Source organism: Natator depressus, chromosome 5, assembly GCF_965152275.1.
Source record: "Natator depressus isolate rNatDep1 chromosome 5, rNatDep2.hap1, whole genome shotgun sequence".
NCBI classification, from domain to species: Eukaryota; Metazoa; Chordata; order Testudines; family Cheloniidae; genus Natator; species Natator depressus.
The window spans coordinates 42,321,089-42,333,156 of record NC_134238.1 but is presented as its reverse complement, the minus strand read 5'-3'; the positions used below and the strand labels follow the sequence as shown (position 1 = coordinate 42,333,156).

The 12,068-nt window shown below is 42.1% G+C and overlaps 1 protein-coding gene across 9 annotated transcripts in view; it reads right to left on the bottom strand.

The window, feature by feature from the left end:
• Positions 1-4,947: 4,947 nt before the first annotated feature.
• The window catches only part of MAST4 (microtubule associated serine/threonine kinase family member 4), a 442,775-nt gene continuing 435,654 nt past the window's right edge, over positions 4,948-12,068 (bottom strand). For all 9 annotated transcript variants that reach the window (XM_074952648.1, XM_074952649.1, XM_074952650.1 and 6 more), the window contains one exon: positions 4,948-11,293. In XM_074952648.1, coding sequence (XP_074808749.1) covers positions 7,404-11,293 — 3,890 coding nt within the window. In that variant the 3' untranslated portion in view covers positions 4,948-7,403. The remainder of the gene's footprint in view (positions 11,294-12,068) is intronic.

Genomic DNA, 12,068 nt, shown 5'->3' with positions numbered 1-12,068 from the left:
ATTACTAGGTATACAAATCCTAAATATACAGATTGGACTGCCCCTTCTGAAGGAATATTTTTATATAAACACAATGCAGCACAAAGCACTGATTATATACGGGCAAATTCAAAGTCTAAAGGTTTAGTTTTTTGGGGATTACTTAGTGAGGATATAAATCAACAGAAAGTGACATTGGATTTATCTTTCTTTATAGGATTTATTTTACCCAGTAGAGCTCTGATCTGATGCAGCAGTTGGTTTTCAGTCAGGTTTTGCTTTTATCTCTTATTTTTTAAACACAGCTGGAGAGCTGACACACACAGAGATGAAGTGAATTGCCTGAGGTGAATGATGTCTGATGGATTTGAACTCAGGACCATCCTGTCTCCCAGCTCACCGATGTAAACAAAATTACAATACAAGTACAAACCTTACAGTGACTTGCAATGTAGTTTTTGAAGTCATTATTTAGATGGGAAATGAACCTAAACTGCTTGTAACTAACAAGTTATGTTTCTGAGATTAGGGAGTAAATTGTTAGATTTAAAGTAGCAGTTCCCTTTACTCCACATTGAAAAACCAGCAATGCTCAGAGCAAAGTTCTTCCTTCCCCATCTTTGGCTAGGAAAAGGCTGATGCTCTAACCAAACTGCAGACCTCCATGGCAAGATGCAGGCCAATTTCTTGAGTGAATAACTTAAAAATAAAGTGTGTGTGTGTTCATCCCTTTCTTTCCATCACCAAGCTTGTCCATGCCTGGGACTGAACCCACCTTGACCAGTCACACTTCTGATTCTGGGCCGGCCACTCAGACCATGATACTCTCCCATCTGAATCCCTCCACTAGTTTCCTCTTGTCTTCTGATTCAAGTACAAGCTTCATGCCTAACCTTCAAAGATGCTATATCACACACCATTGCTACCTGCATTTCTGCCCTTGTTTCTTCCTATTCTTCCCTAGCCCTGCCAGAGCCTCGCCTCCCACCTTGCTGTACCTGTAAGCCTTCTCTAGTCATTGTTGTGCTGTCATCTAGGCTCCCGCTTTTAACCTGACCTCTATATTCTGGTGTTACCTATCAGACTCCCGTCATTCAAATCCCTCAAACACACTTCTGCTGAGCTTATCAATGCAAACGTACCCACAGCCTGGAAGAAATGCTGTTACGCACCTGTTGAAACGTGCAGCGTGCCCTCCTTCTGGTTATCTAGGGCAGATTATCTGCTCATTTAATCACTGCCAAATTCTCTGCAGCTCCCAGTGTGACATCTGTACAAATTATTTTACTAATTTATTATCTATCATTTGTATATGGGGCTAAGTACCATAGGCGCTGACTCCATGGGTGCTCCAGGTCTGGAAAAAAAATGAGTGGGTGCTTAGCACCCACCGGCAGCCAAATCCTCCCCCTTCCCCCAGTGGCTCCGATCCACTGGTGGCCCCACCAATCAACTCCTACCCCTCCCTCCCAGTGCCTCCCACCCACCACTATCAGCTGTCCCGCGGTGTGCAGGAGGTGTTGGGGGGGAAGGAGAAGTGGGAGAAGCAGGGGGGTGGTGCACTTGGGGGAGAGGACAGAACTGGGTGGGAAGAGGCGGGGCAGAGTGGGGGCTTGAGAACCCCAGGGCCTTGAGGAAGCCAGCACCTGTGCTAAGTACCTGTTTTGAAAACACTGTGTGCATTTGGTGCTGGTGAAAAGCATTGAATAGAGGCTAATTTCCCTTTCACACTTTTCCAGAGCTCCCCTGAGCAGTTGGGGGCAGGTGTGGGGAGTGTGGCACTGCACCCCAATATTCTTCACAGTGATATTATTATGATATGAGTATGATGTATTTTATGCAAGATAAGTCATGTGAGATGTCATTGGAAAGGTTATGGTTTGTGGAATATAATTATCCTATTTGTATGCATGTATCATTTTTGTATCCAAAGTTATGAAGATTGACTATTTTTCAGTATTTCAAAATGTTGTTACACCTGGGCAACTCCCACTAGGCAAAATGCTCTCAGTCTAGATGGCTGACTGGGAAGGGCCAATTCAGGTTAACGAGCCATTAAAAAGAAACAACAGGCCTTAGGAGAAGCTTATCTCCCACCTGGGGAGCCTTCCTGAGGCTACAGACAGCCTCCGAGTTATGGCTACTGTGACACTACAGGGACGAGTGACCAGTTCCCCTGGTGCTGAACTCCATCTTGGGATGTCAGTATTTTTCCACTGACTGGTGTGGGAACCAAAATTTGAAACAAAGGGCTCTCACCATGGCTAAAGGGATTTTTAGCCTCTGAATGGAACACCTGGGGATTCCGATGGGTAAGCAAGTGCAGCTTGCCCCTTAAGAATCTGCAGTCTGCTTATATCATCACTTTGGGTGAGAATCTGCTATTCATTATCAGTCTATTTAGTATATTAAGATTAGTTTGTGTATTTTTGTTTATTTGTTAGGTAATCTGCTTTGATCTGTTTGCTGTCCCTTATAATCATTTAAAATCTATCTTCTGTAGTTAATAAACTTATTTTTGCTTTATCTAAAACCAGTGCGTGGAAATAACTCAGGGGGACAAACCTGTTGCATATTCCTCTCCACATTGAGGGAGGGGGTAAATTTTGTGAGCTTATGCCATACAGTTCCCTGTGCAGCACAGGACGGTATAATTTTGTGTTTACATTGCAGAGGGGGTGCGTGCCTTAGGAATTGGGAGGTGCCCTAGCTGAAGCCTTCCCATGCAGGGGCTGGTTAAAGAGCCTGCCTGTGTGTACTGCAGCTGGGTATGTCCCTACCTACATGTATGCTGGTGAAAGTGCAGGCTGAAGCCTGCAGGTTTTGTAAGCTTGTCAGAGCAGTACAGTGTAGAAGGGAGCCCAGGCTGCTGGGTCGGGGGGCTCAGTGGTACCCCACTTCCAGGTGGCACCCTGGGGGGAACCTGTCACAGGGAGGAAGGAGAGCCTATAACTCAGGTCACTTCACTTGTGTTGCCAACTCTCATAATTTCTTTTGTGAGCAGTAACCTATGATTCCCACTCTCCTTCCTCCAGCTTCTCATCTGACATTCTACGGACCCCTCCTCCTCCTCTCTGCTAGCTAGGGGCGCTGGAGACAATACTGGGAGAGGCAGAGAGCAGCCTGCTTGGCAGGTGCAATCACCACCCATGGTGGCGACAAGTCAGACCGGCAGCTTCTACCCTTCTGCTTGCTCAGAGTCCAGCATAGCATTTAGTGTAGGTCATGGGTGACCATTCCAATATTAGGGGCTTTGTCTTATATAAGACTATTACACCACCACCCCGATTTTTCAGACTTGCTATCTGGTCATCCAAGGGGTGGCCTACACGTGTGTCAAGCAAGATGCTGGACACTTGGCAGATTTGTCAAAGAGCTGTAGATCAGCGACTGTCTTCCTATGTATTTTGTACAGTCCTTGTTTAACCAGTAATTGTATCGCTGTAATGACACTGACACCTGGTTTTGTAGGGGGGAAATAACTGAGGAAACAATGCAGTTTTGACTTGTTAATAGCAGCAATAATGAGGTCAGGCATTTCCTAACAACTGATGATCAGCTGTGTTCAAGTCATCCCCCTGCTAGGTAGTGTCCAAATCTGGAGACTATCACTGTCTCAATGAACCACCCTCCTTGGAGCAATAAAGATCAGTGTACCCTTTTCCGTAATGCCCTTTACTGAGGGGCTGGACAGGACTCAATCACTCCCAGGCTAAGGACTCAGCCCAGCAGGAGCCCCACCCGCTTCCCCCTTCTCCTACAAAAAGTACCCTTCTCTCTCTCTCTCGCCCTAAGGGGCCAGGAATGCTAAGGATGCTCCCGCATGGCTCACAGCCCCCTCAGTCCCTCTACTAATGTTCTCACTCTCATAATAAAAGAATCAGGGGACATTCAATGAAATTAAAAGATGGGAAGCTCAATAAACAACACAAGAGAATACTTCTGCACACAGCCTATGATTCAGCCGTGGCACACGCTGCCACAGGAAATTGTTGAGGCCAAGAACTTAAGATTCAAAGAGGGATTGCATATTTACACAGACATCAGGTATATCCAGAGTTACTGTAATTAAAGACAACAACATTTTGGAAGGGATATTGAAACTTGTGCTTCAGGGCTTTCTCCAGTCTCTATCAGATGAGAACATATACCACATGTATGCAGTGGAGGGTTCTTACACCTTCAATTGAAGCATCTGTTCCTGGCCACTGTCAAGAGACAGGACACTGGACTATGAAGATCTTGGGTCCAGATACAGTACAGTAATTCAGTCATACGTCCCACGAGGAGGGGCTCCCACTGTCAGACCCAGGGATGGCTGAGAGCGGGAGGGAAAGAAATCCTGACATTTGAGAAATTTATCACGAGATCACGAGTCAGACTAATTTTACTTAGAAATCACATCTCTTGCAATTAATTCATGAGAGTGTCACACTTCACAGATGAGAAAACTGAGGCAGAGTGGTTACCTAACCAGCCCCAGCTCACATGGCATGTCAGCGGCAGAGTTAGGGAGAGCACCCAGAGAAACTGAATCCTAATCCCCTTCTCTAACCACTAGACCAGTGATTCTCAAACTTTTGTACTGGTGACCCTTTTCACATAGCAAGTCTCTGAGTGTGACCCCCCCTTATAAATTAAAAACACTTTTTTTATATATTTAACACTATTATAAATAAATAAAGCGGTTTTGTGGTGGAGGCTGACAGCTCATGATCCCCCACATAATAACCTCATGACCCCTTGAAGGGTCCTGACCCGCAGTTTGAGAACCCCTGCGCTAGAGCATGCTGCCCCACGCAAAATATTTGGTTAGCCTGTTCTAAAACTGGCTTGGTGATAAGAAAAAACTAACAAACACATTTAGATCATACCAGAACTTAATAAGTTAGAGCATGTGCCATCGAATCACATGTAAATGCAACGTAGTACAGAACTGCATTGAGTAATGGGCAAAAACGGGATTAAAGAAATCTAATGACTATCTTTTCATGCTCAATTTTTATTTCAGTTTTATGCAACTGCATAAGTATAAATATTTTTGTTCAATATACAACAATTATGACATCCATAGGTAGTTTCTTAAAGAAAATAAGACTGCAAACACTTTATTGCACAGACCCTAACAAACTGGTTTTGTAAGCTGATAAATCTACAGCAGGAAGTCTACAAAGGAGCACGTCATAACCAACAATCACACAAAGACAGACCATCTAGTACACAGGTGAAAGGATCTCTAACAGCTCACTGGTAAGGTAAACACCAACAACAGGTACTACGCGAACACGAGCTTGAGCACTGTTACGCTTCCAAAATGCAACAAAAAAACCCAACAACAACAAACCCCCAAACAAACAAAACAAAAAACCAACAACCCTTATTGGGCAGAAGTGATAATGCACTATACAAAATATACATAAAAGATACATTTGTAAACAAATAGCTAGGTGTGTTTTAAAGGAAACAAGAGGACAGTTTAAAAATGCAAAAGACTGTAAACTAGGAAATACCTCCCAGCCAGAAATGTCATGATACCTAAGTGCATTAGTGTTTGGTTATAAACAACCGCCAAAGCACAGATATATACTGTAAATGCTGAGACCATTTTCTCTTCAAAATTTTTCAAAACTATTTTCTCCAATTGTATCGTGTGAGCGCATAGAAAAAGAAATGAATGTAATAGCGCAGTGTGAAAAATTAGGAGGACTTGCTGGCAATTTTATCTTTAATTGGAATGAATCTAAACCCAACTAACCAGTGGGGGTGGAAAATTAACACACCAGTAGGTGCCTTACAAATCTCCAAGCCTAAATTACACTGTGCTTTGAGGAAAAATTGTATAGCTCTAGAAAGAGAAAGAAATTCCAGAGGAAACTGATAGTAGATTGGCTCTTATATGGATATTTAACACAAATAAGCAAAAATACCATCTTATTAATACCAGTTATTTTAAAATACTCATCTGTGTGGATATTTCTGTAGTGCTCCTGTACATATTTCAAACTTTACCTTTTGTCCTTCAAAACAAACCAAATACCTCCGCACTAAAACAATCAGACAAATTCAACATGTTCCACAGTATACAAAATTTAAATAAAGCTTAGCAAAAGTAATAAGGACAGTCACATTCTAGCACCAAATAGCTCCAACACGTCCCTTAGTTACAAAAATGCTGCTTTTTTAAATTACAGTATTTACTTTTTTTTTTTTTTTTTTTGCATACAAATAAAGAGATCATGTTATGAAATGCCCGGAGCTACTCAATGCATTTAGAAATGAATGTGAAACCCAGGGATTACTTGCTAAAAACAGCAAGTTTACTCTACAACATAAGGCCGCAGCTATGTATTAAAATGTATCAGATGTCCTGATCTTTTGTGAAGATATGATACTGAAATCACTTTTTTCCTTTTTACCAGACTTGTCATATAAAAGAGAAAAAAGCTAAACTGCACGAAGCTAGTTACTCAAACCTACATACCATGATAATTGATATTCTTTAAATTCATTAAAAAACAGGGATAGGAATAGTACTGCAAGTCATTTGCTTCTACTTGTGCCTCACCTCTATAAAGGCCTGAATTTAAAAGAGCTAAAAGGGAGCCAAGACAGGATTGCAGCAGAAACTAAGCACACGTGCTTGCAGTTTCAGCCTTGTCTGAAGCAAAGGTCCCAGGTAGCCTCCCTAAAGACAAGATGAGAACATCTGTTTCACCAGATAATGCTACTCAACTGGGTGTAGTGTTAACGGAGGCTTTGCCCTTCACTGTAACTATGCCTATTCTAAATGAGGGGCGGACTGTGCATTGGGGAGATTCGGTTAGGTCTTACATTCGATCCGGTGAAGCAGTTAGCCAGATACAGTACTATCAAAATCTATGGTTATTTAAAATATACATAAAAACTCACAATAAGCCACCATATTTTTTCTATTGTTTTTAACACTATATAGAATTAACAAGTAAAAATGTGGCTTATTTTCTTTCCCTTTAAATCAGACCATATTTGTATGTGTTTATCCGAGGTCTGAGTTTCAGTAATTCTGCTTCATATTTGAGTATGGCATATAAGTGGCAAAGCAACTTTCTCTAAAGAAAAGGTAATAGTAAACAATGCAATCAGCAGCAACGTATATATGCTACATTCAAAACCAAACACGTCATGAGATATTTACAGAGAAAATCTTTTTCTCAACAACTCTCAACTGTAAAGGTACTTTTATACAAATACTCTATGGTAACAGTTTTACCGGTTACATTTGGGAAGGCATTTTGAAAAAGGTCCTCTCTTTGTACATGCTGCCCCCTCCTGGAGTGGCATGAAAGCTTTGCTGTGTAAAGATACCACACAGTGCTGGTTTCAGAAGGTAGTCAAGTCACAAACAATTTTCAGTTAAAGTCTAAGTCATATCCGCCAAGTTACTGCTATTGAGAGGACTTTTTGTGAGGACTGCTCCGTGAAGCATCCTTTCCTCGCCTCTGCCGCACTGAGTCTTTATCAGATGAAAGTGCATTAGGACCATCAGGGGTGGTTACTGACCTGGGTAAATCTTTACCTACATTCTGTTTTTTTGCAGCAGGAGGCTGAGCTTGAATGGCGTCTTTTCCCTTTACATCCACAGTGTTGATTGCAGAAAGAGGCTCTTCTTGATTTCCAGGTTTACTCCCAAGGTTTGAAGCAGGATGAAGGGCTTCTACTGGGACAGCAGAGCTATGCAAGGTCAACAGTGAAACGCTCTTTGTGATTTCTCTTTTACCATCCCCTGTAGAAGAGGTGGCTTGCTTTTCCAGTTCCTTGCAGCTGGTGACAGGAAGCTCTGGTGAGCCTGTTTTAACCTTGGTTGAAGACACATCATTGTTTGCTGAAGACAAACGAGATGCTTCTTGCCTACATTCCAGGAAGTTGGGTGGACAAATCAGCTGCTTTGATGGAGTTACAGCTGAATGACATGAACTCTGCACAGTGGAAGCTGATAAAAGCTTTGCTGTAATCTGCTTGTTCGCATCTGTTAACTGTTTTTGATTAACTTGTCCCTTCCCTTTTGAATCTGGAGAGCCTTTGCTAACTATGGCTGCCTTTTCTGCTACTTTCCCCCTGTCACAGTTAAGGAAAAGTCTGGGCTCCAATTTCCCATTGTCATTCTGAACATAAAGTGCTTCAGTGCATTTTTGTCCTTCAGGTCTTTTGTCTGCAGTGATGGCCTGATTACTGGGGCCCTTGTCTGCCAGTTTGTTCAATAAGAGACAGTCTTTCACAGTGGAAAACTTTGGAGGCATGTTTTGCTTTTCACTTACATAGAGTTGCTTTTGATCAGCAGTCTCACTGAAGCTTGCTGTTTCCTGACTTAGAAAATGCTTGGAGTTTTCTGGGCCTGCTGGTGCATGGCCGTTACAAGAGGATTTAGGTTTGGTTTCAGGAGTGCTGCTATTGATTTGGATTGAAGGTGCTGACCCACGTTCCAGACCCAGAGGCTTTTCTACCTGAACATGCTCATTGCTTAGTTTTCTCTGAGAAAATGGAACAAAAGCCAGAGAATCCTGCACATTTTTATTGGCATGTTTCCCATCTTTCCGAGAGCCAGCAGAGGGTTGAATAACTGTTTCTTTTTCTTTTATGTTTGCAGTGTACTGTTTTTGTGCAAATGTGAATTTGTCACAGTGCTTAGATTTAGAGGAACAAGTTTCAGTTATTTGCCTGGATTTATTGTTACTGCTTTCCATGCAGGCTGAACCAGCTTTGACTTGCTCTTGAACACCTAAATGCACATGAGCATCTATTACACAGTTTCTGTATACAATTTCTCTTACAGAAGGGGAACCTGAAGAGCTAAATTGCTGCCTAGTAATCAGGTTGGGTAGCTCTCTCTCCGTAGTTTGAAGCTGTATATTGCTGGACTGTTTCTGATCTTTCTTTCTCAAATCTTTGGAGTTGTCCTTCTGCACACTGGAACACACAAGTGATTTCTCATTTTTAGTATTAGACTCTACTGATTGTTGTACAGGCCTTTTGGGCAAAGACATTTCATTCTTTGAGTCCATCACTTTCTGCTTGTTCATGTCCCTCTCTACAGAAGTACCAGCAGGGGTAATGTCATCTTTGGCAAATTGTTTTGGTAGATCTTTGCCATCTTTAGACTCTACCTTAGAGCCAGCTGCCTGCACTTTCATTGTTCCATGTGTTTGAAGGGGAATGGCAAAGTCAGCAGAGTTTCTCTGAATGGTTTTGGAGTTGCTTGTTTTAAAAGCATCTGGGGTAGATTTCTTCACAGATGAATCTCTGATCCCCTCGGCCTTCGCAGGGAAAGATTCGTAATTTCTTTGTGCCTCTGGGTACTTGACAGGCAACTCCTTTTGGATTTGCCTCTCTTTTCCTGCAGTTTTTTCAGGTGTGCCTGGGGCTGTGGAAGGTGTGGCAGACGCCAGGGCAGTGTGGAGACACTGATTTTGGACAGTGTGTAATTTTGCCTCAGTTGCATGGTCCTTCTGTTTTGAATGGGAAGCCTCTCTCTTTTGATCAACTTCTCTGACAGAAATGTTGCATGTAGCAGCTGGGCTGGAAATCTTTTTCCCTGTTTCTAGTTCAGAGGTCACAGGGGTTGCTGGTGCATTTTGAAAACTGTTGCTTGACTGTGAAAATTGGGGCTCTAGTAGATTAGATTTATTAGACTTTGAACGGGGTGACACCACCTCTTTCTGACAGGATGTCTCCTCCTTTACACCATTGCACTGAGATGCCAGAGGCATGGAGGAACCCACATCATTGCTGGTGTTTTGACTTTCTGGTAGCAGGCATGAAGGCAGTTCTGTCTTTGAAGCCTGTGGCCCAGACAGTAAGGCAATGTCTAAAGTGCCTTCAATTGGTTTCAAACAAGAAACCGATCTCCCTTCTAGTTTATACTCGGATGGACTTTTTCTGACAGGAGACTCAGTAGAAATCAGGGCTGATTTTTCCACACCAGTTTCCACTCGGCCATTCAAGGCTTTGAGAGGAACAAAAGAAACTGAGCTAATCTGAGCAGCATGTGCACTACTAATAAATGCTCTGCTATCAGCAACTGTAGTGGAATCCTGCTGTATATTGATGGGTCTGACTGTGTTAAGTTGAAGGCATTCATGAACATTTGATGTCAGTTTGGGCTTTAACACTGGACAGAGACTATCATCTTTTTCTTCAAAGGACATTTTCTTTCTGAGATAATCAATATTTGCAAGCTTACCATCTATTCTTTCAAATTTGACAAATTCTTTAGTTGGTGCATTTTTATCTGTGTTTTCTCCCTTTCCATTTAGCAGCCTGTCAGATGAGTGAGGTAGCACATCTTGCAATGTACATGGAGGGGAAATTCTTTTGAAGTCATAAGAGAGATGACTGAGTTCATGAAGAGGAGGCCCATGACATGGCATGTGTGTATCTAAAGGAACGGAGTCATTTGGTCTCATGTTTGCATTCTTGTGAAGGGTGTCTTTGAGTATGCCACCTACTGACGGAGTCTCCAGAGCAGTAATTTTAGTTTCAAAGTGATTTGATCTTTCCAAAGCCTTCTGAAATGTTTTTTTGTCTCTTTCTTCCAGTCTTAAGGTAGCAGGATTTTCTGATTCACCACAAGGCTCATGTATAGTGCTTGCTTTCTGCAGACAATCTTGTTTCTCAGCAAGATCTTGCTTTTTCATAACTATCTTGACCTTTAATTTCTCTCGATCCAGCTCATCAACGGACTCTTGCCTACCCAACTTTCTGCAGACAGGGCGTTTCAGGCAGCCTTGCTCTGCAGGCCTGACTCGGGTGAGTGATGGCACATCACACACGTTCTCCTCCAGGCTCTGAAGAGTTATTTCTCTTTGGGACAATTCCCTATTCACCTCTTCTTGAGTCACTTCCAGGCTGTGTTTGCGTGAACATAAGTGTTTCTTGTCACAACCATAAGAAGGCGCAAGTTTCTCTTCAGACTGGACCCTCTTTAGCAGTGGAGACCTGGGTGGCTCGGCACTCTTTGGCCTCACTATATGTCTTACAATAGTTGGAGGGGAGTGCATCTTGCTAGGGAATGCCTGAACTATTTTTGAATTTCCAATTGAATGCCCCAGTAAAGGTGATGGAGATCGTTGAGGGGATGGTGGCTGGGGTGTTGGAGAAGGTGTTCGTGCCAAAGGGGAGAGAGGAATGCTGCCAGCTGACTTGCGTCTTCCTGACCGGTATCTTTGTCCACCAAGCTTTGGACCCAACCCATGAAGAGTACTGGGTCTTATGTGACCTGAGCCAGCTGGAGAATTGGGTGCACTTGAGCTAGGCGAGCTGCTCTGGGAGGAATTGGTACCTAAAAAAGAAAAATATAAAACTAGGAAAGTTCTTCAGCTCTTGTCTCTAACAACTAACACGGATGCAGCACACAAAAAATGTACTGATAAGCATTTGTTCTATCTGCCAAAGCATTCCATGGTTTGGTAGGCTGTAAGTTACTGGACTATAAAATAACATTACTCTTATAAACATGTTTTTTCCCTTATATTTAAATTAGCAATTATTTTCTGCCATTTCAAAGAAAAGTTCCAAGCTTTCAGATGGTTTACACCTTCAGCAATGGATAGTAAGCAACACCACCACTCATTTTTACAGTTGCTAAAATCATGAGAGAACTAAAGTGGGGCTGGGGCAGGGGAAAATCTAGAAATCAGAATGATGTGACATTTAAAGTCTACTGTATCTCTATGCCCATCCATCTTTCCAATGGTAGTCCACATTTATTATACCCCACACACTGGTCTCATGATCTAACCATGCTTTTTCCAATGTAATTTTCATTCCTTTATTAGTAATATTCTCTCAACTAGTTTTAATTTTTTCAGAGGTAGTTTCTAGACATGATTTATGCATTCATTACGTTTTATTTTCTATTAATTTTAGATTTTAAAAAACCGAACAATAATAAAATTTTGTACACAAACGTACCACACAGTTTCCTTTTAAGTGCTTCTGTGGCATACTAAAATCTTTGACTTAGTTTCATGGTTTTTCTTAATCCAAATGAAATCAAACTATTCAAAGTGTCTTGGATTTCACATAGCTGACTATTCTCAGTTGGAATTCAGTAC